The sequence below is a fragment of the Glycine soja genome, chromosome 18, assembly GCF_004193775.1.
Source record: "Glycine soja cultivar W05 chromosome 18, ASM419377v2, whole genome shotgun sequence".
NCBI lineage: Eukaryota > Viridiplantae > Streptophyta > Magnoliopsida > Fabales > Fabaceae > Glycine > Glycine soja.
In genome coordinates this window covers 56,144,097-56,171,831 of record NC_041019.1, presented here as the reverse complement: position 1 = coordinate 56,171,831, position 27,735 = coordinate 56,144,097, and the positions used below count along the sequence as shown (strand labels likewise).

Sequence of the window (27,735 nt, the reverse complement as noted above, 5' to 3'; positions counted from 1 at the left end):
GTTGTTCATTATTATTATTACTCTCATTTACTAATATCTTATTTGAGTAATTGAAGGACCTCCTCTCTCCGACACATTAGTGAAGATAGATATAGATACGCACAGTATATCACATCAGAGAAGAATTACAACTTTTTATCCTGATATATGTTCAAACACAACTAAGCATTAAAAAAAATGTCATTTTTAATTTATCATCTAAAATTCATTTTTGTTCATTTATATACTTAATATTTTTTTATGTTTTACTGTAATATTACATCATTAAACCTAATCAGTTAATACATATCTAAATTGAAACCATATTATTATTTATTATTTAACATATTTAAAAAATTCAATTATTATATTTTATTTTAACTAATAATTTTTAAAAAATGGTTACCATGGTTCAACAACTATTGTTTCTGCTTCTCTTTCCTTTTCTCTCTCTACCCCCACTCTCTAAACCAAGACAATCTCTACCTCCTCCAAGCCAAACTCCAATTCTCCGACCTCAAAATGTCATCTCTCCGACTAGAACCACCACGACACCACACCATGCAACTGGATTGTTGTCATGTGTGATGTCACAATCGGAGGCATTGCTGCTTTCAACCTCTCTGACCTCTGTCTCTCTGACACCGTCCCCACCCCCGCCCTATGCAGCCCTTCCTTTGCCTCCCCCAACTTCTCCGAAAACAACCTCAACACCATCCTCCCCACCGCCGCATTCTCTGCATGCACCACCCTCAACCACCTCGACCTCTCCCAAAACCTCCTCTCCAGCACCATCCTTGCTCATGGCCACTCGAACAATTCCTGTCACTACGATCATCCCAACATACATGCATGGTTCCCATGCAATTGTAAGATCCGTACACATTTATATACTCATTTTATTCTTATAACTAAATTTATAATTTATTATTTTATTCCTATAATAACTACCTTCACAAACCAACCGCCTACTTTTGTTATTTTTCCTTTTATTAAAAAAAAGTTGGAAAAACAGACACATAGTTAATTAATAAAAAAAACTAAGGACTATGCTTAACAAGATTTTACATCTAATTCTCAAAATTCAAAAATAATACGGTGAACAAAAGGGTTTAGAACAATTCAATAGTCACTCTTTCCTTTACCAGCTTTCCCAGTTGAATATCGGACAAATTCTTATTTTAATTTTAATCCTAATGAAACTCGAGAGAAACAGCCTCTCTGCTGCAAAATTTAATGCCCAGTCATTTATAATTTGGCTCGGGCATACTATAATTAACGGTTCATAATTCTTCTGAACAGTCACCAACTGGTGAAGATTTTCAACCCCACCATAGGTCCAATAATCTATATATAGTTTACTGCGGTCCAAAAAAGGAAAAAGAGACATGCTACTGTTAACTAGTCGAACGAGTTTTTTGGACTACTGCATCTGTCGCACTGCGAGTTCTTGTCAGCAATGGACCATAGACGCCAGATATCAACCCAAACAAGCCAGAACTAGATCCATTGCTTTTGTCTACTTTAGGTTCCTGAAAAGACACATACCCAGACATAAATAAGGGTAACACAGACGATAAAATCAAGCAAATAAAAATTAAATTACAACTGGAGACACAAGTCAAACCGAATGGGGTAGTTTTTATTTCCTTGTAAAAATCACGTAAATAAAAATATATTTTTGCAAGGAAAATATTTCATTTCACAAATATCGAATATAAACTTGTCAACAGTTAGACACAACCCACAAATATATAAACCACTTAAAATTATCTTAAAAGTTAAAACGCACTTAATGGGATTGGTTATTTTTGGTAGTCAAACATAGCCAAGCATCTCTAGACATGATCTCGTGCGAAAAACTAATTGTTTCCTAGTGATGACTCTTTAGGAAAATAATCTGAATTTACCAAATCAGAAATTTTGCAAACCTGGAAAGATCCACCAGAAATTGATGGAGATGGTGGATCCGTAGACAATGTCGGTGGCAAGGATGCAGTCTGTTAGCAAAACAAATGGTAGGAAGAACTAATGATCAACACAAATAGTGAAGCAGCAGTAAAAGCTTTCAATTAAAAGCAAATTTACAAAGGCTGCATAACATTTATGATGGGTTTGGATGAGTGGTAAGGAGAAGAGAAAAATGACACAAACCCTTGTGTAGAAGATATTTAATGAGATGGGATGGAATGGGAAAGTCTTGATAAGTACAGGATTGTGAATGAACAAATGCACCAATAGCCCCATCCTTAATTTGGATATATGATTTTCTGATTCTTGATGTAGAACAACTGCTAGAGCCTTTCAATTGCATTACTAGGTTCGAGGTTTGCTTGCTTGTGTAAGTGAGAAGGGAAGATTGAAAATAAGATGGAATGAAGAAAAAATAAATTAAAGTCATGGCTCAAAGTGAAAATAAGTATATTTTATTTTCCTATTTCTCATGTTTCTGCTAAAGGCAAGTGTACATTCATCTCAATTCACCTACCAAACTATGCAGATACTAAGACCATGCATGTCCAGGAAATATAATCATAAATTCGCTAACTATCCACCTACCGAACCAAGCAGATACCAAGACCATGCATGTCCAGGAAATATAATCATAATTCATAACAGACTAGCACAAGTTTAAGTCTTTATTTGTATATTTATATAGAAGTTACCCTTGATGATGGCGTAACGGATGGTGGCTCAAGAGATAGCCTAGCAGAACCTGACTGTGAACCCTGTATAATTCAGATTACAGAGTAAACATAGGAACAAGTTTCAAAGGAAAGTAAACAAGGGAAAACCTTGAGGGGTGGGGGAAGGGGGAACTACAATATAAAACCAAACTTGACTGCATTCATTCTTTGGCTTATAGTTAAATAAATTTACTAAGCTAATGAACAAAATATATACTATTAAACTAACAAGACATCCTATAAAATAGCCTATTATGCCTAATTGATAATAACAGTTCTCCCAAAAGGCATAATTGCATTGATAAATGGGAGTTGAGGAAAATGCTTTACCCTGGAAGAGGGTGAAACTGGTGGAAGCTCAAGGGCTGGCCTGGAAGAACTGGAAGAAGATGCCTATATAATATAAAAATGTCTTAGTATATTATATTATATACTATATACAGCAAACAAATAGAAAGAAGATAATTGAAAGCAGATCTGAAATTAAGACTGCAAAGCCAAAGCCAGAAAAAAAATATCCATCGTAACTAATGGAAGTCTGGTTCATGCCTGAATATACTCTGTGGATCTGCTATTCTCCAAAGTCTTGGTAAATTGACACAACATGTTCACTCCTTCAATTGTGGCCACCTAAGCAGATTAAAGCCGGTAAAAAGTAAATCACAGATATAAACAATATTCATAACCTAAAAAAGGTCTATAATTAAATTATGCAGTGACTGAAGTCAAATTGACCATACCTGCTTCTCTTCTATTTCTTTAATTTTAGATTCCTGAGAAGCCAAGTAATCAGGTTTAAGTTAAAACACCCAATAATAAATTAAAGAAATAACTGAATTGTTGCAATTGATTTACCAGAACATGGACTGCAACATGAAAAGACTTCGAATCTTCACTTATTGTATCTGCTTTCCGTTGAATTACATATATCTGCAACAGGAGATATTCTATTGTTAAACAAGGAAGAAGACAAAATTAGACATAAAAAATCTTTACTCACATCCTCCCTGGTACTTTCAGTAATGGCAGCACATTCTTCTAAATTTTTATCCAGACCGTTGATTCTTGCAGATAATTTCTTCTTGGTATCCTGAAACCATTGCAGATAAGTAATTTTTCATTCTCAATAACTTCATGGTAAAACAACTGTCAATGTAATTCTTAATGTCCAGATAAAGAAAGAAAAGTAAACTGAGCTGAATGCAAAATTTAAAAGCATCATCATTTATAGAACACACAAAGTTCCTTTTCAAAATTTTGTTTGAAATATAAGATTTGTTCGATTCAATAATGGAACCATACCAATTTTCACAATGAAAGTGATAAATGTAAGTTATGCACTTAACGAGGTCACAAAATATTTACATGAATAATATTACCACAAAGGCTTGACAGTAAAATCAAGCTCAAAGATTATTTGAATGCAGTCATAATAAAGAGAATGAGCTCAATTAAGTAGTATTTTTTGTCTCTCTGTTGATCTAAATGACACATTTATCCTAACGTGCACTTCCAGTGTTTCAGGGGAACCACACATGAGCTCGATGTATAAAACATGAACAAACTAAGATCATCATCAAGTTCATATGTTACGTATTTTCTAGTTCAAAAGCATCAGAATAAATAATACATAATTATGTTATTAAAAATATTTAATGATTTGCTCCTTGACATTTTGTTATATAGCTGTACTCTAGTTAACAGATAGTTATCAACTTATCATTCATTGTCATCTTTGATAAAGAATGTCTGGTTTTGACACAGTCTAAGAAGAACAAACTATGCAATAAAAGGGAAAAATTACCCCAATTGATTCATAAAGCTTTCCCATCTGATTACCAATTGATGTGCAAGCATCAGACAAACCACGCCTTGTTGCAAACATCAGATCAGGAAGCTTCCATCCCTGCAAACACACGAGAGCCATAAAACTCATTCATAAGAGAGTGGGGTAATTGAAGATTTGGAGATAGTATGGTGAGATAAAAGAAAATTCATTTTTAAAAAAATTAGAGAATAAGTGAACTAACAGCCAGCTGCTCAGGCATAAAGTTTAGTATAGCTAAATTCATGTACTATGACAGATCTAAGTGTAAGAGAGAAGGGACAAGCCTTCAAGAATTTGTGGGAATAATACATGTAGATTGTTGTAATATAACAAGCAACAAAATTGTTGATTTTCTTCCATAGTTTTAAGAGTTCTCTTTTTGGGTGCATAAATTTTATTCCCAGAAACTAAAATTCCTGGATTTGCCACTCCATGCAAACCTGCCAACTAATAATCATCTAACAGCAAGTAATGGATAGTTGATTCTGCTCTAAGTTATGTGGAAAATATTAGTAACATGAGTTGAGCTCAACTCAAACCAGTAAATCCAACTCTCAAAAAAGAATGATAACAATTTATGGGAACAGAAAGAAACTGCTACAACTCAAACAAACATGAATGCCATATGATCAAATCATTTTTTTTAAAAAAAAAGTCAAAAATGGTTTATATATTCTACAAGATTAGCAAGCTCTCAATTTCACACTTGACAGTTATCATGACAATATATAGCAGGAATCTGGATCCTCTGCAGCCTCTCCCAGCAAGGTTTCTCTCCTTCCCAAATCTCAACCACCCATCACATTCTCTTTCCTCTTCAGCTACTAAGTTCAACTACAACAGTCAAGATCTTGGCTGGACAGTGGCGGGAGAGAAATTAAGTGGAGAGTATCCGTGTGCAAAGAGCAGATGGCACTCGTTAAAAGCACCAATATTTAAATTCAAATTAGCCATAAAGCTTCCAATAAGAATGTATCACTACAGCATCCTGTTACTTAAATCAAAAATTGAGAGAGAAAAGGCATTACCTTCCACCAAACGTATCCATATCCTACCACAACAATAACAATCACTGTTGCATATTTTCTCCCACCTGTGCATTTCCCAAACAAGTCAGAAAATAAAAAAGGAGTAAAAAATAATAAGGAAACATTGTTTTGCAAATTAACACGTCAACATTTATTAAATTGCTGAAGAAATAACAAAAGGCCCCTATAATGTGTATAAGAAAGTAGCTAACCAGTACCTGTTCCACTTGCATTTACAATAGTGATTGATCTATCTCTAGCAAGAAGTTGTAGTTCCTGCCGAAGACTGTTAACCTGTAGATCAACAGTTAATCAGAATTTTCAATTACCCCTGTATTGCTATATTGGTATATATTTACAAATATAGCATTTGTTTTAGTAGCCAATTCAACAGGGGGGAAATAAAAATCCCACTTCAACTGCTAAGTGCTAAAAGATATAACTTTAATTATATAAATGTTTTCATTCAATTCATAGAATGTCAGAACTCAGCATTATTAGCACTCTATATTGGGAATCTATGATAAAAATGAATGCACAGTGTAACTTCATAAATTCCCAAAGCAGCAGACCCAGCATGCACTTTAACTTTAAATAATTTATGATCAGATCACAACCTACTTCAGAATGAATGTTGTAACAGAATCAATGCTATGAATTATAGTACTTGTGACCCAGTTGTTTGTTTCAATTTTGAAACATGCAACAGAAGCTATTTTTAGTTCTCAGACAAGTACGAGGTTAATTGTTAAGATTAGCATTAACATTATATACATTTACTTGTACGTAACATATGTTCAAAATACAACTTCAGTTGTTATGAATAAGACATATATATGAGTAAAAAAAATATGCATATGCTCAGAACTCAAGTCATGTATATGATTCACTAAATGATGTTCAGCATGATGCATGAGACTAAACTTAACTAGACAAAGAACTATTCCTAATTAAAATAAAATTAAATATAATCAATAATGAAAAGGCAGCAACAACAACAACGACATGCATACCTGAGCCAACAAAGCATCATTATGCGGCTGCTTTTTAACAGTTGGAGCAGGATCATCGCTTTTAAGTTGCCTCAAAACAACCTGGCAAAAAAGTCTACAATCAGTAAAAAGCCTGCATACTTTTTTTTTTTTGCTCAGCAAAAATATATATATTATAGATTGAAATAGTACCAGTGGTACTATGGGTACAAAAGCCTGCATACTTGATTACCAAGAATAAATGACAGTTACCATATACTCACTATATTAATAGAAATTGGACCCAATCACAGATATAAAATAATAGCAACCAAAATATTGCCAAACTTGGGATTTTAGGATACAAGACAAGTTGAAAGAATTTGCCTAAACTTCTCAAGTACATACAACAACAACCAGTGTATCCCAACAGGTGGAATCAGCCACATAGATCAAGCAGGGTTCTATTAAAAAACCAAAGTTTTAGTAAAACTATTTAGAACATGGTCTTTTTACTATTTTTTAATAGTGTCTCCTAATATTTCCTTGGCCTTCATCTAATCAAACTATCTTCCATATGTTTCCTTTGATCCATTTGTCTCACTACTAGACTAGAGCCTCTATTGGCCTTCTTACATGACTAAACTACCTTAGGAAAGTTTCCATCATCTTCTCCTTATAATCACATATTATACCCAAAATAGTCCCCTTAACAGGAATCCTAAATGTATGCCATTCTCATCTATATTGCTTTGTAGTGTACATTGTAGTAAAATAAATCAAATCCTATATGTTGCCATTCTCATTTTTGCTTGCATGAGTTAGAGCATTATGATAGTCTTCAACACTATTTTTTTTTGTTTTATAAATTCGATTTCTGAAATACAATTCCCCCCATACCCTTACCTTAGGTCTAGAAATTGCACCCCCCATACCATAAACCCTCTCCTACACATTCACACAACGTAGCTACAGTACAGACTAGCTCTCCTTGAACTTCTGTTGTTTTAAATATCATCTCAATCATACCACTTTGGACACCGAAAAGAGGATAATCGCATCTTAAAACATGGGAGGGGTAGCAAAATCATAAGCATCATTTACCGAGAGGGAAAAAAAATTGCATTTATCAATTTGTACCCGTCAGCATAGTTCATTAAATGTATACATCCTTCACTAGTGAAAAAAAAAATGCATAAAAAAAATAACAAAAACAGCAGCACCCAGAGAAACAAGTTGAGCTTTCAAAACCCAACCTTAAAAGCACCAGAGGCGAGACCAGAGACATCTGGCAGACGCCCTTCTTTTGCAATTACTGAACCAGCTATACCTAAAACACAAACAAGCAAACGAACGCATTTCAGTGAGGCATTCAAAATTCGAGTTTCGTCGAAAAACCTAGATTAACGTGCCACCACGAGCAAACGAACCTAAATTGAGATGGCATCAATTTTGGGGGAAAAAAAGATTTGGAGAAAATAATTAAAATTAAATAAAGAGAATGACAGTGTGTGTGAACCTGCGCCGACGAGAATGAAGAGCTTGCCGAGTGAAAGAGCCATGGCGCCAGTGAGTCTGAGCAAACAAGCTAGCGCACTCTGTTGCGAAGCATTTAGCGCGAAACGATGCGTTTAGGATTAGGCTATGTGCGATTGTGCGTTGAGATTGTTTATGTTTGGGCACTGGTGAGAATTGATCAGCGAGACAAAGAAGACAATGAAATCGAACAAACCCTTGCGATTGCGGTGCTCCCTGCTCCTTTGTTTCCTCAGTGGACGACCCTAGTTTTGAAGCTGTGAAAATAAATAAAAATACTAGTATATTAATAGTATATTCCCTTTCTAGTTGTGCAACAAACAACAATTACAAATATGAGTTTAGAGTGTGTTTTGAATGAAAGATGGAAATATTATTAAAGATAAACTTTTGTACTTTTTTCACAAATCCATTAAATTCTATCTCAATTCAAATTTATCTTTATTTTTATATTTTTTATTTTTTATCATGTAAATCAAACATACCATTAATACTTACAAAATATAGACTCATATACAGTATAAAACAGTTTTATATAATTAATTAATAAAAAAATATTATTCATAAGATTTTTAAAATAAAAGAAAATAAGTGGATATATCAATAATGTATTATATTATCATTAAATTATAAATGATTATGTAAAATAAGTTTGTTATTTTTTATAATAATTATAATATTATATTCTTAAATAAATAAGTTTATATTATTATCTAAAGGAAGAGAGATAGTGTAGAATACAAAAATTGACATAAAATATTAATGATAACACCTCTCCCTCATTAAACAAATTGAAAAATTTTAAAAATCATACCAATAATAATAAAATATTTCATATGATTTATACATACATGATTACTAAATTCTTAAAATAATTATTATTTATGTTTATAAACTTATCTCTTTTAATTTGAGATTGTATTACATTGTAAAATTAATTTATTCTGCAAGTATATATGAACTAATTTTCTATATTTATCACTATGAATATGAGTATCAAAAAATGGAGGACAAAAATCTTTGTCATCAAATTTGTAAATACAATTAGCGGATCTCATTTGCCTAATTATCCGTCTGGTTTCATGTCAGATTTTTTTACCTTATTTATTAGAAGTTTGGATAAGCAGGCCATCCTTCCTTTAAGTGGTTTCCAAATTCTTCAACATTGTGTCGCCCAAGTCATGAAGATCCCTATTTTATTGTTATTATTATTACTATTATTATTAAGTGTTAATTTAATTATTATCTTTCATTATTGTGGCTTTTTTTTAATACTAATGTGCCCAATAATCTATTTAAAAGAATAATCTGTATTCAATTTTTGATATGTGAAAAATATTAAATCAACCACAATCATCACATTCCATGGTTTAAAGATATAACTTAATCAAATTAAGATAGTTAATATTTATGATTTCAACATTCATTCTTTTTTAAATATTTAATTATTATTATTATTATTAAAAATAATTTATTGAGTGAATATCAAAATTGAACTGTGTCATGACGTAACAAGTTATGAATCGTGATTACCATTTGCCACACAATCAGGTAAGTGACATTAAAACTGTTAATAGAGAAAAAAATGTAGGGGACGAAAAACGCTAAAAAAAATATTTAGAAATTAAAAATAAATTTGACAAAAAGTTTAGAGATAAAAAAAAACAAATTTAATCCTAAAATAATCTGTAATATTCCTTTTTAAAAAGTAACGAAATATGTGCAATATTATGTGATTTTCCGGCTAGTATCTTATTATTTCTTTCTTTTTGTCTTTTAATTATTGGTCAAACAAAATCGAATATGGCCTGAAGCTAGCCTTGGACAGAGGCTTTATACACATCATCGTTTGAATCTGATTCTACAGACGACGGTATCCTACTATCCTTGGTCTCCCAACTCTGCAGGGATGACCATGTGGCATAAATCTCAAAAACATCTAAGTGCAATTAAATCAAATATTAACTCACTCACACCAAAGTGGTTGGTCATTAATTATTCAGTTTTATTCATCTAATACATTGTAAATGTCATGGATTTGGTGACCAAAGTAAAGATAAGTAGTAGGAAAATTGACTTACACTCATGAATATGGATTATACCACAGTTAAAAGTAAAATTAGTTTGTTATTACATCAAAATAGGATATAGTTGGACATGGGAGTGTCTTTTCTATATATTAAACTATCTTACATAGTATTTCCTCAATCACAAGGAAACACCAGTCCACCTTGGAAGAACTCCTATCTTAGCCTTCTAGGCATCAGGCATGCCAGAGTCAATACTCTCAAGAGAAATGTGAGTTTGTAACTTTTAATGGAAAAGATTAAACTCAACACTGAAAACTGTATTTTGATCATACATATATATAAACCTAACGAATAAAAAAAAATACATGTATGTACCTAGGACATCACCACTTTAGAATTGAGATTGAACCTTCGCCTTAAAACTGAATAACAACGCAATATTGTAGGGGCAAAATACATAGGATATGTCTATTCTGAAGAAAAAAAATAACAATAAACCCTTATCCCACTAGATCAAAATCAAAATGAAATAAAAATGCAGCTAACTAACAACATCATCTGCCTGCAAGACCTTTCCAAGTGCTTAAAAGAGTGCCTTTAAAATCCATCTTGAAAAGGGTTATATTTTTTGAATTTTATTTATTTAATTTGTAATTTCACCTGAGTTGATAATCGAACCTGAGGCAAAAAGAAACATGAGCATCCTTCTCTCCTGCACGCTAGGAAATGGTATAATTGACATTTGTGATGTTCCTTCTTGCTGCTTCTATTCTCCCAAGAATTCCCTTAACTGCTATATCAAATGCATCTTCAACGGTCTCTAATCTAGAACTTGGATAACGATATATTATCCTTGGAATAAGTCTTACAATCTCCTTTCTCATTGCCAACACTTCACTTTTTGGAACTCTAGACAATTTCTCATTGATCATTACTCTCTTCTCTCTGACATCTCTTTCTGGTATGTACACAGAGTAGCTAGAACCATTTCTGGGCAAATGCCACAAATATTGGTTATATGCTGATTCTGGATGAAAGAAAACAGGAATGCAACCTGCCAAAATTGAGTCAAAAGTTGATCTCCTAGTGAATGAATCCCCTGGAGGCTGTAAACAGAAAACTGAGCTCTGAAACACCTTTGTAACATGCACAGGATCATTGCAATAATTATGACCGTCATTGCAACTTAGAAGTTTGCAGCTCCTAGAGGATTGGCATTGTTTGATTATCTCATTTCTGATGGAGGATGATGAATTAGAATTAGGCCTTGGAGCACCTGCAAATGAAAACAAGTAAGGCCTTTTCACTTTTATCATTTTTTTCTGCCACTGAAAAACCTCCTTATCCTTGGAGGGGTGAAAGTAAGTTGGATATGGGATTGGAAACTCATTGACCTTTGAGCCAGATTCAATTAGCATAATTGACATGTTTCTTGCTTCTGGAAAAAGCATTAGCTTGGTGCCCCAGTCATCATTATTTTCTGTTCTTCTCCTGAAGTCCCAACCAACTCTCCCTCCAACCATGAAATGATCTCTACCCCACATTCTTTTCCATTCGGGTTGTTGAGCCAGCCACTTCACTAGTTCTTTTGGTGAAGCATCTCTGATTGAAACATTGAAGCCTCCCCAGAGGTACTGACCCACATCAAGGCCAGCATAGTAGGGTACATATATAGCAGAAGCCAGTGAGGAATCATTGGTTAAGCACTTGTAGTTCTTCATTGTGTTATGGAAAATAACCTCAAGTGAAAATTGGTTAGTTGCATACCAGCTTTCCTTCAATAGAGCCTTCTCCTTTGATTTCTCAATAACCTTCTGTCCAAGGCCTAAGTTAGACATGTAAGGGCACATATCATCCCACTTCATGAGAGAGTGACACCCCTTCAGCAAATCCTCATTGAACCTGCTAGCAAGATCATAAACATAGACATATTGACCAGAACAAGAATCCAAATTTCTAGTGGACAAATTTGAAACAAGTCCAACATTGTCTCTATTCAAAGGAGGGGAACTCATGTGGACTCTCTTATCCACTTCACCATGTGCTTCAGGAACTATGGTCTCTGTGTGATTCTCTACAATGTACCTTGGTATATTGGAGGCCCCACTTGATACACTATTTTGATTGGTATGATTAAATTTTCTAGGACAATCGGCATTTTCATTATAATTGAAAGAAGAATTTGATGGTAAAAATGTAATGCCACGATCACTCACAGCCATATAATAGTCCCAGAGAAGTAATGACATACAAAAAATGAAGGAGGTGAAAAACACAAACCGGATTTTATCAAAGTACTTGCTCAACGGAGGGTTGTCCATGTTTTCTTTTTGGCCTTTTGAGATTCAGTAAAAGTGAATGTGTTTTTCTCTGATGATATGGGGAGAGGGTGACATAGAGAGATTTGTGTAATGCAAAGTTTGTGTGTGATTTGGGGACTTTATCAAAGGAATGATCTGATATGGAAAAGAAAAGTGGGAAAGATATTATTGACATTGAAAATTTCCTTTTTTACTTGAAAAGACTGAATAACAATGGAAAGTAATCAAAGTATTACTGTTTAATTGAAGAAAGCATTAAAAATAAAATCGTGCAAAGGATCAAAAACCAAAATTAATAGTACTGTAATTCCGTACATGAATATTTCTCAAGAGATGTGCTTCACAACATACATTCAATGCATTAAGATTGAGATTCTTTTATTATAATATTGATAATCATACATATAAGTTTATGATATTATACGATTGGGTCCAGATCTTGGGCAATGCTTCCCCATTATCATTTAGTATCTAAATGGTCTTCATTGATTTTCTATAGTTATTCCAGAGACACCAGATAGCAACACCATGCATAGAGAAGCAGCACAATGTAGACCTTCAGGCTTCAGCCACCTTATTTATAACTATATATAGCCACCCACTATATGAAATTCCAAAATCCACCTTTTATATTATAAAATTCGAAATCTACTTAATTATTAATTAAAAGTTATAGTTTTTATTTTACTTATTACTAACAATTAATTATTAAAGTAATATTTCATTAAATAAAATTATTTTTATTTTTAGATTAAAATTTTCAAGATCTATTTTTAAATTTTAATTTATATTTTTTATTATCCATAAGTTTTATTCTTTTATCAAAAATTTACGTTTTAGGTATATTTTGAATTTTTACAAATTACTGGTGTAATGGACTGGATAATTTTTAGTTATAGGTGATATGAATATTGCAAATATATATAGCTGCTGAAGTAATTAATGATATAATATCATGTAAACTATAAAAGCCTGTTTACAAATTATTCATTGATTTTTGCATCTCTTAAGTTCAGTAGAGTGTGTGAATTATGATAAATCCTTGATACCAGATTAAAAAATAAAAAGAGAACCAGTATTGCTAACTTCGTTATTTTTGGGGAACAGATCCAAGAAGCATGCAAAAAGGGTAGTACACGATACTATCATTATGGCCTGAACAATTAGACATTTAACTCGTAGTTGCAAAGATTAAATTGCAAGAGCCGAGTTCTATCAACTGATCTATATTCCCCTGAGCCAAATGAAGTATGCATGAAGGAGTTAAGTCAGTTTTCTGTTCGTTTTCTTGACGCTGCGGAGCAGTTCACTGGCGCCATTGACAAGCCCTAGTTTGGAGGATTTGCTGATTGGGAAGTGATGGAAACGGGGTTGATAGTTACATAATTACTGGGTTACTGTGAAGAGGTTGAAAGATGCTAGTTGGAACTTGGAAGAGTACGTTCAGGGATCACATTTTCCTAATGGCAGCAGCCCTTCTCCCTTATTCACGGTATGTATGTATGTATTCTTATTTTTTAAAGCTTCTTTAATCACACTGCAAGTGATTGCTCATTCATTATTTTTCAGTTTTAATTCGTATAATATATAATTCTCCTAAACTCAAATATTGGGAAAATTAAATAATTAATGTTGGCCTACACTCATGAGTCATGATCATGAATAATGGGTGAATATAAATGGGTTCAAGGGGAGTGGTTTGCTTGGGAAATCCAAGTGTTTAAGAGGTTTTTAATGGAGATCAAAGTGGCTGTGTTGGATTATTCATGGAGGTGGCGGAAAGATCAATCAGGAAACTACATACATAGCTTTGTGAGATCTTCAATTCGGTTCTTGTATTGATGACACTTTGGCACATACTTGGAATCTGAGTCCCTCCAAAGATCAATTTTTTTTTCCTTTGGAGACTTGTCAGAACGTAGTGGTAAGTGGTGGCTGCTTTTTTTTTAATCTGAGAATAAAAAACAGTGTTAAGGAAATTATAACAAATCACGCATTATGTTCAACCAAATGAGTTAGACTACCTTAACTAGTGGTGACATTTATAGTTGTCAGTTTGCTATGGTTGGTTGAGTGGATCTGAATAGTTACTTACCCGCATCTGTAAAATCACACAACTCACAGCACGAGTTTTTGTTGCTTGGAACAAAGATTATGCAAGCAAGTGAAGAGTAGTTTGGTGGGGGTGTTATATGTGTACTCTTGGAACACATTAGATAATATTGATTTAAACGAAAAGATCTTTCATAGGCAGAACATCATACAGGATATTATTTTAATTTCCATTCGTGGACCTGACTCAAGAATTTCGATGCATCCTTTTCATACTCATATGTTCAGTGGTGCTTGAATCCAGGTGTGTGTTTGAAGGAGTAGCATGATCCTCTTATCAAATTTTGTTATTGAACTGCTATATGATTTAGTGATCCTCAGGTTTGTTGTTTCCTGACTGATGAGTTCTGTAGTACTGGATTAGTTTAAAAGAGATTTCAATGGATGTGTCCCTTTAAAGGAAAAAAAAAATGATATAATGAGTAATTAAAATATAATAAAGGGGATGGGGGGAGTACTTAGCAAAAATAGCAAGTAGAAATTTGGCCCAACTCTCAGGCAGGGGCTGAGCTAGGCCATTTCTTTTGAGGGGGGCAAATTTAAAAACTAAAATTAATTATACTTACAATATTAATATGTTAAATTTAACTAATAATTAAAATATCTATAATAATTATTATATTTGAACATCATAATTAATCATAAATTATTGTTAAAATCAAATTTATTTATTTTCCTAATGATAAAAAAACCAAGTTTTATTTTTTAATTTGAGAATAATAAGAATTTAAAATTTTATGCATGATCTGTTTGTTCATGATTGTTGTATGGTGATGAATAAGCAAGCATAGATCAGTGTATTGAAACGTGTGTTTGACACACCTCTTTAAGGATTTATTTACGTGTGTAAATTTCCCACAATTTAATTGGTCCTTTCTAAGAGCTTAAATTTTATAATTATAAATCAATTAAAAATTATTCTAGATATAATTTTTAAAATAATTACTATAAAATTTAGTAATTTTAGCATACATAATGCATAGCAATAATTGAATGATAATATATATATATATATATATATATATATATATATATATATATATATATATATAACATTTATAGTGCTAGTGTATTTACATTAAATTATAGGATTACTATATCTCTACTTTAAAAAAATTACAATGAAATAATATTTTTTATCTTTTTATTAAAAAAATTAGTGAAAAGGAAGATGTCTTAAAAATTATGAAAATTGATGGTCTTATAATTTTTTAGAAGTGTATCTATTTTGAATGATGAGAAAGATAGAAAGATAACAAAAAATACGTGAGATGCAATAGGTCAAGTGAAGAGAAAGAAAAGGAAAGATAAAAAAACAAAAAATGATGGAAAAAGGGTTATAAAAAATAACAAAAAAAAGTATATAAAATCATTATTGAAAAAGTATATGCCCATATTTATGTATTTCTTTCTTCTTTAGAAATGAATTTCTACAGCATATACACACACATCAGTCGTCTAACTCAAACATCAACGGTCTACTACTTCAAACACACTATACATGTCCAATTGGACACATCACTAAAGACATTCGGATACATATTAATTCTTCCTTGATTAGAGATTGATTACTATTATTGTATTGGATATTAACAAAACATATTCAGATTTTTGTCTTTGATTTTATTCCTAAACACCCCGTCTCATTAGCTTCAGAATTCTTCATTTCCAACCTCAAATTCTTTGATTTGAGAAATAACCCTGTTATAGGTTCAAAGATTTTCTTCTACAAATAAATGAACCCCATACAAGTTAGACGAATAAAAAAATACATGTATGTACCTAGGACATCACCACATTAGAATTGAGATCGAACCTTTGCCTTAAAAATGAATAACAACGCAATATTTATTGGGGGAAATACATAGGATATGTCTATTCTGAAAAAATAACAACAAAGTCTTATCCGGGTGAAAATCAAACTGAACTGAACATGCAGCTAAGTGACAACATCTTCTGCCTGCAAGACCATTCCAAGTTCTTAAAAGAGTGCCTTTAAAATCCATCTCGAAAAGGGATATATTTTCTGAATTTTTTTATTTAATTTGTAATTTCACCTGACTGGATAATTGAACCTGAGGCAAAGAGAAACATAGAATCCTTGTCTCCTGCACATTAGGAAATGGTATAATTGACATTTGTAATGTTCCTTCTTACTGCTTCTATTCTCCCAAGAATTCCCTTAACTGCTATACCAAATGCATCTTCAACGGTCACTGATCTAGAACTTGGATAACGATATATTATTCTTGGAATAAGACTTATTATCTCCTTTCTCATTTCCAACACTTCACTTTTTGGAACCTTAGACAACTTCTCATTGATCATTACTCTCTTCTCTCTGACATCTCTTTCTGGTATGTACACAGAGTAGCTAGAACCATTTCTGGGCAAATGCCACAAATATTGGTTATATGCTGATTCTGGATGAAAGAAAACGGGAATGCAACCTGCCAAAATTGAGTCAAAAGTTGATCTCCTAGTGAATGAATCCCCTGGAGGCTGTAAACAGAAAACTGAGCTCTGAAACACCTTTGTAACATGCACAGGATCATTGCAATAATTATGACCATCATTGCAACTTAGAAGTTTGCAGCTCCTAGAGGATTGACATTGTTTGATTATTTCATTTCTGATGGAGGATGATGAATGCCTTGAAGCACCTGCAAATGAAAACAAGTAAGGCCTTGAAACTTTTATCATTTTTTTCTGCCACTGAAAAAACTCTTTATCCTTGGAGGGGTGAAAGTAAGTTGGATATGGGATTGGAAACTCATTGTCCTTTGAACCAGATTCAATTAGCAAAATTGACATGTTTCTTGCTTCTGGCAAAAGCATTAGCTTGGTGCCCCAGTCATTATTATTTTCTGTTCTTCTCCTGAAGTCCCAACCAATTCTCCCTACAACCATGAAATGATCCCTACCCCACATTCTTTTCCACTCGGGTTGTCGTGCCAGCCATTTCACTAGTTCTTTTGGTGAAGCATCTCTGATTGAAACATTGAAGCCTCCCCAGAGGTACTGACCCACATCAAGGCCAGCATAGTAGGGTACATATATAGCAGAAGCCTGTGAGGAATCATTGGTTAAGCACTTGTAGTTCTTCAGTGTGTTATGGAAAATAACTTCAAGTGAAAATTGGTTGGTTGCATACCAGCTTTCCTTCAACAAAACCTTCTCCTTTGATTTCTCAATAACCTTAGGTCCAAGGCCTAAGTTAGACATGTAAAGACACATATCTATCGACTTCCTGAGAGAGTGACACCCTTTCAGCAAATCTTCATTGAACCTGCTAGCAAGATCATAAACATAGATATATTGACCAGAACAAGAATCCAAATTTCTTGTGGGAACATTTGTAACAACTCCAACATTGTCTCTATCCAAAGGAGGGGAATTCATGTGGACTCTCTTATCCACTTCACCATGTGCTGCAGGAACTATGGTCTCTGTGTGATTCTCTACAATGCGCCTTGGTATATTGGAGGCACCACTTGTTACACCATTTTGATTGGTATGATTAGATTTTCTAGGACAATCGGCAGTGTCATTAAGATTGAAAGAAGAATTTGAGGGTTTAGGCATGTGTGCTTGTTTTGCATCATTCATGTTGAAAAATAAAAAGGTAATGCCATGACCACTCACAGCCATGTAATAGTCCAAGAGAAGCAATGACAAACATAAGATAAAGGAGGTGAAAAACACAAACCGGATTTTATCAAAGTACTTCCTCAACGGAGGCTTGCCCATGTTTTCTGTTTGGCCAGATGTTTACATTAACCCACACACCATGCTTAACTAATTGAGCTGAAACCCTTCATTTTGTTTGGCCTTTTAAAATTCAGTTAAAGAGAATGTGTTTTCTCTTATGATATGGGGAGACATAGAGAGATTTGTGTAAAGCTTTAGTGTTATTTGGGGCCTGTATCAAAGTTATGATCTCATATGGAAAAGAAAAGAAGAAAAGACATTATTGACTTTAAAATATAGTAATGAGTATTCCTTTAAGTTGAGAGGAACAACTAAATATTTGGTGATTTGAACTAATGTTTTTTAAACACTAATTTTTAATTTTTTTTATATTTTCTTTTTTCTCATCTTTAATATATTTATCAAATTTTCTAATTATTTTTTTAAAATAAATCATAATTTTATTATTATTTTACATAATTACTTCACTTCAACGTTAATCATATCAAAATCTTATAATTTAATAAGTCAATTTTTTAAGTTTCAGTTAAATTTTTAACTTCAAGCTAGTTGCAACAACTATGAAATATCTTTATTAATATACACCATGTCTAAATTTTCCTCAAAAAAACTTTTAAGGATAATTATTTAATTTCATATTCTAAAAATAACGTTGCAACAACTATGAAATATAATTTCATATTAATACAAAAGGTCACGTAATTATTTATAAATACTTTTGTATTAATATTAAAATACGAAGGTATTAATTATGCAATTTCATATTTAAAAAAAGTCATCTTTATTTTATCTTTATTATATAAATTATAAAGTAATGTACACCAAGTCTAAATTTTTCCCTCAAAGATTGAGGATAATTATGTAATTTCATACTCTACATAAAAAGTCACAATAATTATGAAACAGAATTAATTTCACATTAATACAAAGTATTAATTATGCAATTTCGTATTTTAAAAAAGTCATCTTTATTAAATATAAAAAAATGTATATATATATATATAATAAAGATATATTAATTTATTATCCATAAGTATTTATTAAATAAATAAATACAGATTTTAAGAAAACATTTTTTTTTGTTGGCATAATAAAAAATCATGAGATTAAACTATGTAAAAATTATCAAAATAAATTTTATCTCTTCCAACATATCTACAGTTATAGTAAAAAAAAAGTTTAAACTGATGTCAACATTTGTTTGTAAAGAAGTCAATCATCTATCAATTCTGTTTGACTTTGTTTGTATTTTAAGGAAGTATTTATTAGTAGTTTAAAAATATTTGATTTATGAAGCATATTTTAAGAGAATATTTATTAATCATAAGTATTTATATTTATAATTACTAATTTAAATTTATTATTCTAGGTTTCAAAATAGTTTTTATATGTAATAAGAATAGTAAATATGAATTTAATTATTTAGTTCCAACTAAAAAATTTTAAATTTTAAGATGATAAAATTTGGTAATTATTATATCTTTATCTTTATCTCCAAAGATAGGTTGTTGGGACCCTTTTTTTTAAAAAAAAAAGGGTAAATAGTATAATTTTTTATTACATTTAATAGATTTATGTTTTTCATTATTATTATTATTGTTACAATTTTCAATTTTTAAAATACCATATGCTTTGGAAATAATTTTTTTTGTTATTAAATGAGTTCCTAAAATTTGGCATCATTTTCACATTTTCAAATAGTAGTTTTTGATTACTTACTGTAAATTGTGCAATTTCAATAATTATTATTGAATGCCCTTTATAACCCATTGACCAACCATACAACAGGTTAATTTTCAAATAAATTTCAAAATTAAAAGATTCACTATTTTTAAAAATTTAAAAGGTTGACCATCATTTGCTTCTTCTCAATTCTCAAGCATTTAAAAGGATCGTTCCTTTCTCTTTGCTGGAGGGGACCACGGTGGATAGAGTAACTAACTTTGCGAGTTATTCGAGAAGGTTAGTCTGGTCTATATGAATCATATTTTAAGAAAATGTTTGTTAATCATAAGTATTTATATTTATAATTACTAATTTAGAAAAAAAAGTATTTATATATAATAAGATTAATAAATATGAACTTAATTATTTAATTATAGCTAAAAATTAATTTTTTAAGAATACATTAATAATAAATTTTAACAATTATGATGTCTTTATCTTTATCTCTATATAAAGATATAAAGATTGGGTTGCTGGGAGCTAGTTTTTTCTTCAAATAAGGGTAAATAAGACATTTTTTTCTATTACATCTAATAGATTTGTCTTTTTCAACAATAATAATAATATATTATTATTACAATTTTCAATCTTTAAAATACTATATGCTTTGAATTTATTTTTTTTGTTTTTTAATGCGATTTTTTTATTAAGTGAGTTCCTAAAATTTGCCATCATTTTCACATTTTCAAATAGTAATTTTTTATTACTTACAGTAAATTGTGCAATTTCAACACTTGAATGCCCCTTTATAACCCATTGACCAACGATACAACAGGTTAATTTTCAAATAAATTTGAAAATTAAAAAAAAATCACCATTTTCAACAATCTAATTCTCAAGCATTCAAAATGAATTGTTCCTTGACTTCCTTCATCTTTGCTAGAGGGGACCCTGCTAGGCACGTAGAGTAATTAATTTTCCGAGCTTTCTGAGAATGTTAGAGAGGTTTATATGAACCATATTTTTAATAAAATGTTTTTTAATAATAAGTATTTATATTTATAATCATTAATTTAACTTGTGCAATTTTAACGATTATTATTGAATGCCCTTTATAACCCATTGACCAACCCTACAACAGGTTAGCTTTATCTTAATTCTCAGGCATTTAAAAAGAATTGTTCCTTCATATTTGCTGGAGGGGATCAATAAGACATTTTTTCTTTTACATTTAATAGATTTGTCTTTTCAATATTATTATTATTATACTTAAATATATTTTTATTCTATGATAAATACATATTTTTTATATTTGATCCTAATAAATTTTGGATTGAGTCCCTAATATTTTAAAAAATTTATCTTAGATCCTTACTGTTAGTTCGTATGAACTGGACATACGTAAAAATGTGATGTATTATGTTGGATTATTGTTTATATAAGTTGGATTTTATTATTTTTTAACAAAGAAAATATTTTTTTTAATAATCCAACATGTATAAATAGAAATCACAAAGGTTATACTTGACATGACACATCACACTTCTACGTGTCTAATTAACAGTCATGTAGGATTACAGATTAATGATAGAGACTAAAGATAAAAAATTTAAAACATTAGAATCCAAATTCGAAAGAAAAATTTATCAAAGACCAAACACAAAAAATATATATTTATCAAGAACCAAACATATATTTAACCCTTATTATTACACCATTTTCAATTTTAAAAATATCATATTCTTTGAAATTATTATTTTTATTAAATGAGTTCCGAAAATTTGACATCATTTTCACATCTTCAAATAGTGGTTTTTATTACTTAGGGTAAACGGTGCAATTTCAACAATTATTATTGAATGCCCTTTATAACCCATTGACCAACCCTACAACAGGTTAATTTTCAAATAAATTTCAAAATTAAAAAATTCACCATTTTTAACAATTTAAAAGGTTTACCCTCTCATTCATGTTTTTTTATTATAACTTTTAACAATAAAAAATTATAATTTTTAGAGTAAAATATGTTTAAAGTCTTTGTAAAATTTGAAAAATATTAATTTAATTTTCATAAAACTTTTGGTATTAATTTGATCATGTAAAAATAAACACATATTTTTCATGATCCTCAGTAGTAACTCTGATAGATAATAATCTGACATGGTTAATATACTTAAATGTGTAATTTAATTATAAATGAATTAAATAATTTGTGGCGGTTAAAATTTCCTGAATGAATTGAACAATGTTTTTGCGGCTAAAACCTTAAAAATTACAATTTTTGTCACTTATTGTATGATTTTCTCGCATTTTCTGATGTGATGAGAAAAATAAAATAACAATGAGTTCTAATGTCTTCTAAGTGTGCTTGAAAAAGAAGGTAAAGAGAGAAAATGATTAAGTTAGTTAGTTAATTACTTAAAGAAACCATCTAATAGAGTTATTAATAAAGGACCATTAAAAATATACTTTATTTTTATGTGGACCAAATTCATGTTTTTTTATTGGATCAAAGATCATGTTCTTAATGGCCAACCGAAAGTCATTGATGGTGGACAATTACACCCCATCACATTCATGATATTAAAATTTTACCTTTTGCACCCTCTAAATTTATATATGGAACCCATTACCAAGTAACATACCCTTATATTGACATATGGATGTGCAAAAATAGTCTCTCACTGTGATAAAATTACAAATAATTTATTATTTTTATCTACTAAATAAATTTCCCCTACTAGTCTAGGGTCTTTCCGTGGGTGTTTTTAACCTATTGGATTAAAAACTAATTAAACTCATGATTTTGTTATGATAACAAAAACAAAACAAAAATACATTCAAAAGCATGACGGCAAAGAGTGATGAGAGGGGAGAGAGGGAAAAAAAGAAAAGAAATGAATGAAAGAAGAAAAGGATAAGAGGAAAGAAGAAAGGAAAAGAGGAAAGAGTGGTGGCTGGAGAAGGGTGAGGTGAAATCATTCAAAAGGTATCTTGGTCTATGTTCTTGATTTATAGTGTCAAGAGTAATTTTATAGGAATCAATAGTATCACCCCCTTTAAATAAGATTGAGCAAGTCAAAATTTTCAGAGCCAATAAATTATTGATTTAACCGTTTAAACTATTTTATTTTAAAAACAATGATTTAACCTACTTTTACACAAGTTACAAATCAACGATGATAATCTTTTTTATTCTGAATTAATGATGATAATCTGTTAACTTGAGTAATATATTTTTTTTTTCAATTTTCTCTAGTCTTTTATGCAAAATATGGTTACGGTATTTCATTCATAATCAATGATTAAACACAATGGGGAGCTGAAGTCCTAAAGTCCTTATTAAAGAATAAACCACATGATTAACTTGTCTCCCGCTAAAACTCATCCTAGAATGATGACCCAGTATTGCCATGAGTGGGATAGTCAACAATCATCTTACAACCAATTTTCTCTAGTTTTGTTGCTTGAAAACTTTTTTATGATTTATCACTCTTATTTTTTTATATAGTTTAAATCATAGTAAATACTATCAAATAAATATTTTTTGTAACACAATTAATAATTTTACGTTGGAGAAAGTGAAAAAAAAAACTTTTACATATCATATGATTTGTTCATAATATTTTAATAAATAATTAATTAGACATGTACCAGGTCATATGGGACAGACTCAAGTCAAAATAAAATATATTTAAAACTTATATTCTATTAATCCAACTCTTTTTTTTATCAAGTTATTCCTCCATTTATTGGACTTAACACATTTAACATTCCTACTTTCATGTCGTGATACATGACTCAATTTGTCATTGCCACTTGGAATAGTTGGGTTCCTTGGAGAGTGGCTCTTCCCTCAAGCTATGCACTTAAAAAATATTTCGAATACTTTCTGCCTTGTGATGATGGTAATTTTTTCCAAAGTAATTTATCTTACCTTTGAATGCACCCATCGGTGAAAATTTTGTTTTTTAGTCAAGATTCCCAAAAATTTGCTTTGCTTTACGAAAATATATTAAAATTCTAAAGTTGTCTTATGGTGATATTTTCACATAAAAATGTTTTTAAAAAAATATTCATTAAAACACATACAAATTTTTTGAAACCTGCATTCATTCACAATAAAACCAGCAGTCGAAGTTAAAAAATCTGCAAAATTTACTTTGACTAATAAAAGTATATGTATATCACACCACCCAACTAATTGAAGTTAAAAAAAAATGAAATGTATTTTACCCAATCATGAAATAAGGATAAAATGAATAAAAAACAAATAGATGGCCACGCGCAAAAAATATTACTAGAAGAGCTCCCTTGTGATTCACTCTATGATGTTGATATACACAAGTTAAGTAAGACTCAATAATAGGCTCAGACTAAGTTAACTAATTACTTCTAAATGACATACTTATAAAGGAAATAAAGTGGATGGAACAAAAACTCTATAATGCAAAGATGTGAAAAAATCTGCAAAAGAATGCCTTAGTACACAAGTGATGCTAGTTAGGAGGAGCCCACTTTGGAATATGATTATTATTTGGGAGCTTGTAGAGGAACAGAAGTTAGTTATAGAACCCAGTACTAATTCAACTTATTGGCCTAGCAATCTTAAAAGCATTTTTATTTTTCATACAAATTCCTAAAGCAGGTTGAGTTGCACAGTTTAACCAACTAACCACTCTATTACTCTAACACACCCACTCCATTATCATTTATATATACACATACCAAACTTGGATTGAAAATAGTTTCCTTTCCGCACGTAAATCATTCTAACTTGCTCATAAAGACAAACAGGAACCTAAATATAACCCCATTCTAGGTACCCTTTTTTGATAGATAGATAGCTATATAGGCTAATAAGCTCTTGAATATTAGAACTTGCTATAGCTATACACACATAAAATTTGGGGTTAGGGAGAGATGAGAAACCGTATTGAAAGATTAGTAGTTCCATGGTCTTTCAGCTGTGCTTCCCATTCAAGTGTGAAATTAGGTGCACCCAAAGGACCAAAAGAAGATTCAAAAGGAACTATTGTTTCAAGTAGTTTCTGCTTTCTTTCTTATCAGCATCCATTTCTCTATTCAATTTTTTTTCTTTGTTAAGTGATTGGAGTGCTATCTTGTAATTTGAGATATTCGTTATGCAAGGAAGACAAGAAGGACAAGATAGATCATTCATCAGGGCCCAAATGAAGAGAGGCAAGCCTTCTGGGTTTCTGGTTCTACCAAAGCCTAATGTAGCTACTGGCATACAGAGAATAATCAAGGGCATCAAGAATTTATCTCAATTATTTGGTGAGTACAACAATCTCTTTTTTTATTAATTAATTTTGTTTGTTATGAATCATGGCTGGTCTTAATTAGATGAAATTTCAATTTCCATTACCCGATAAAAATTAAAGAAACATATAAATCATTTTATCAATACATTCTAATTAGCAGACAATCATACTGCTCCTTGAGTAATCAAATATTTGATTCTTAAGTTTGTATGTATGTGTGAAAAAAAATTCAATAAAAGATATAAGCTTCTTAAATATATCTTCATATCTCAAAAAATTAGTTTCCAAAGTCTTTATCCTGAACAGCCCATAAATCATTTCTTAAATGTATATAATTTATGGTAGGTGGTGCATTATTCTTTTTCCTTTCTGATATATAATTCTCTTTTTCTTTTGGATCTTTCTCTTCTTCTTTTTTTATGTGTTATACGATTACTTTTGGACTATGTATGACCTGGGCTACTCAACTTGTCCAATTGAATATAATGGACACAACTTTTATGGCCCATAACATTAGAAAATGAAACATATATATGTAGCTGAAATTTAGAGGCATCGAAGGAGTTAGTTAGATAAGAGGAGTAGTTTGAAGTTTTGAAGGCCGATTATGATTTTAGGTGATTATATTAACTCGTCTCCATTATTTGAAATGATTTTATCCAGCTGTGGAGTATGGGGACACTAAATTCTAATAATATGCATACAACATAATTGTATTTGATTTTAGTGTCTGAATCCTACCTACTAAAGAAACGGACACAACATTAAATAAATGAGACCTTAGCAAAATATATGAAATCATGTATAATTAAAAAAAAATACTCGTTAGTTAAGTTAAAAAGTAGATAATGATAAAACTAACAAAAATAGTTATGGAATCATCTGTACAATCAATAATGAAATTAGTAACCTGAGTTCTGTGGCAAAAAATGGAAAACAAGGAATGCAATAACTAAACACAAATTTAAAAGACTCTTGCAAGAACTCTCAACCCTACGTTGATCTAAAACTGCCTCTGTGTGTGATTAAGTTTTTTTAACATCTACACATTAAGTTATTAAAATTTGATCTATCATTCAAGAAAATTTGTCATTGGTGCCTTTTCAAAAATAGAATAAATGTCGTTGGACTGGGCTTTCCTTACAGCATATGGACTGGGCTAGAGCCACATTTAAGGTTAATTTTAATATAATTCTTTGCTTAAGTTATTATAATATTCTAACTTATTTAAACTCTACATGTTTATATTCGCTCTGTTGCATCTTTGTAATGTGTCGATTGTTGAATGTTTTCTTCACTTGAATTTAGTTTACAAAAAAGAGGATGTCGAAAAAATGGAACCTGAGATGGAAATTGGGTATCCAACAGATGTGAAGCATGTGACACATATTGGAATTGATGGGTCAACAACCATTACAAATAATGTCAAGGGTTGGGACAATCTGAAGGCACCTGAATTATTGTCTCTGTCTCCAATTTCATTCAAGCAATTTGAATTGGCCATGGCTAGCCAAGCTCAATATCCTCTCATTAACGACCTTAATTCCTCAAAATGTGGTTAGAACACTTTATGGGAATGATGGCACTTCCAAGTCCCTTCTTCTAATTGTAGATTAATGATGATTGATGACGATGTATTTAGGAGTTCATATACAAGTGCATAAATTGAAAATTCGTGAATGTTTGTAATCTCTTTCACTCTTTGTTTTGCTCGGTTCTTGAGATTGCCTAAGCTTCATTACTTCAAGTCTTCCATTTTAAAATTGAGTTTTTCTGTCTATAATATTTTATCAATTAAAAGAAAGAAAAAAGCTTAGTAGGACTCACTTTTTATCAACTAAAAATTTGTTTTAAGTTATCCATCGGTATTCATTTATTACAGATTTTACCTATAAATATTCACTGGTGTGGATGCTGTAGTCATCTCTACACATGTAAATTTTGATTTGACAATAAATCTACCTTAAAACTAAATAAATTGAATGATATATCCTTCTATTTCCAGGAAAAAAAGAAGCAAACATATGAATGATAATACACTTTTTTATTATTCTTAATAATTTTCTATTATTCTCTTATTACTTTATCATATATGTTTTTATTTTTGTCTCAGTTTATTTCGTTTGAAGTCCAAAAATGAAAAAAAAAACATTTTTAGCTATGTCTTATTTTTTGTTTAATTTTTGGAGATCATTCCACAACATAGCTAATACAATTAATTTTTTAAAAAAATAGACACAAAATTAGTAAAATGATTTTTTTTGGGTTCATTAATTAATTAATACGGTGCCTTAGACTTTAGAGGCTTGTAATATACGCCGACAACAAATGTGGCTCTTTAGTCATTTCATAAACTAAATTGGCATGTTCATTCAACAAATATATTTCTAAGATTAAAGCATCATTTTTAAAACATATTCCTTAGCTTTTTAAACATATAAAACAATTCATAATTAAATAATATATATTTTTGTACAGTAAAAGTTATACAAAAATTTATATAATCATGACAGAGATTGAATAAGACAGAGAAGTGTTAAATACAACAAGTAACGTAATGAAAAGAACTAGAGAAAAAAAAA

General features: G+C 30.8%; 4 protein-coding genes across 6 annotated transcripts; 1 reads left to right on the top strand and 3 right to left on the bottom strand.

Moving 5' to 3' along the window:
• Positions 1 to 1,032: 1,032 nt before the first annotated feature.
• Positions 1,033 to 8,299, bottom strand: LOC114397507. 2 transcript variants are annotated; one of them, XM_028359565.1, is made up of 14 exons: positions 8,013 to 8,299; positions 7,750 to 7,823; positions 6,536 to 6,616; positions 5,741 to 5,816; positions 5,523 to 5,587; positions 4,471 to 4,572; positions 3,667 to 3,756; positions 3,522 to 3,596; positions 3,407 to 3,439; positions 3,216 to 3,296; positions 2,997 to 3,059; positions 2,646 to 2,708; positions 1,911 to 1,979; positions 1,033 to 1,511 (listed from the first exon to the last, which is right to left on the bottom strand). In XM_028359565.1, the coding sequence occupies exons 1-14, from the start codon at positions 8,053 to 8,055 to the stop codon at positions 1,377 to 1,379; spliced, it is 1,050 nt and encodes a 349-aa protein (XP_028215366.1). In that variant the 5' UTR covers positions 8,056 to 8,299; the 3' UTR covers positions 1,033 to 1,376. The 2 variants fall into 2 exon arrangements, with proteins under 2 accessions (XP_028215366.1, XP_028215367.1); XM_028359566.1 differs by lacking the exon at positions 1,911 to 1,979.
• Positions 8,300 to 10,605: 2,306 nt separating this feature from the next.
• LOC114397441 (probable xyloglucan galactosyltransferase GT14) lies at positions 10,606 to 12,380 on the bottom strand. The gene has a single exon (XM_028359477.1). The coding sequence runs from the start codon at positions 12,378 to 12,380 to the stop codon at positions 10,779 to 10,781; it is 1,602 nt and encodes a 533-aa protein (XP_028215278.1). The 3' UTR covers positions 10,606 to 10,778.
• Positions 12,381 to 16,243: 3,863 nt separating this feature from the next.
• On the bottom strand, positions 16,244 to 18,422 carry LOC114395532 (probable xyloglucan galactosyltransferase GT14). Its single transcript, XM_028357335.1, has one exon. It carries the CDS (start codon positions 18,240 to 18,242, stop codon positions 16,608 to 16,610), a length of 1,635 nt encoding a protein of 544 aa, XP_028213136.1. The 5' UTR covers positions 18,243 to 18,422; the 3' UTR covers positions 16,244 to 16,607.
• Positions 18,423 to 24,501: 6,079 nt separating this feature from the next.
• LOC114395533 (CRIB domain-containing protein RIC4-like) lies at positions 24,502 to 26,920 on the top strand. 2 transcript variants are annotated; one of them, XM_028357336.1, is made up of 3 exons: positions 24,502 to 24,912; positions 25,020 to 25,166; positions 26,462 to 26,920. In XM_028357336.1, the coding sequence occupies exons 1-3, from the start codon at positions 24,792 to 24,794 to the stop codon at positions 26,713 to 26,715; spliced, it is 522 nt and encodes a 173-aa protein (XP_028213137.1). In that variant the 5' UTR covers positions 24,502 to 24,791; the 3' UTR covers positions 26,716 to 26,920. The 2 variants fall into 2 exon arrangements, with proteins under 2 accessions (XP_028213137.1, XP_028213138.1); XM_028357337.1 differs by having other exon boundaries at positions 24,785 to 24,912; positions 25,024 to 25,166.
• Positions 26,921 to 27,735: the final 815 nt, after the last annotated feature.

Coding starts and splice junctions, on each gene's coding strand:
- LOC114397507 (XM_028359565.1), bottom strand. CDS start 8,055: ATGGCTCTTTCACTCGGCAAGCTCTTCATTCTCGTCGGCGCAG. Junction 5,588..5,740: donor TGTAAATGCAAGTGGAACAG/GTACTGGTTAGC, acceptor GGAAATGCACAG/GTGGGAGAAAATATGCAACA. Junction 3,440..3,521: donor ATGTTGCAGTCCATGTTCTG/GTAAATCAATTG, acceptor TTGGCTTCTCAG/GAATCTAAAATTAAAGAAAT.
- LOC114397441 (XM_028359477.1), bottom strand. CDS start 12,380: ATGGACAACCCTCCGTTGAGCAAGTACTTTGATAAAATCCGGTTTGTG.
- LOC114395532 (XM_028357335.1), bottom strand. CDS start 18,242: ATGGGCAAGCCTCCGTTGAGGAAGTACTTTGATAAAATCCGGTTTGTG.
- LOC114395533 (XM_028357336.1), top strand. CDS start 24,792: ATGAGAAACCGTATTGAAAGATTAGTAGTTCCATGGTCTTTCAGCTGT. Junction 24,913..25,019: donor AAAAGGAACTATTGTTTCAA/GTAGTTTCTGCT, acceptor TCGTTATGCAAG/GAAGACAAGAAGGACAAGAT. Junction 25,167..26,461: donor GAATTTATCTCAATTATTTG/GTGAGTACAACA, acceptor ACTTGAATTTAG/TTTACAAAAAAGAGGATGTC.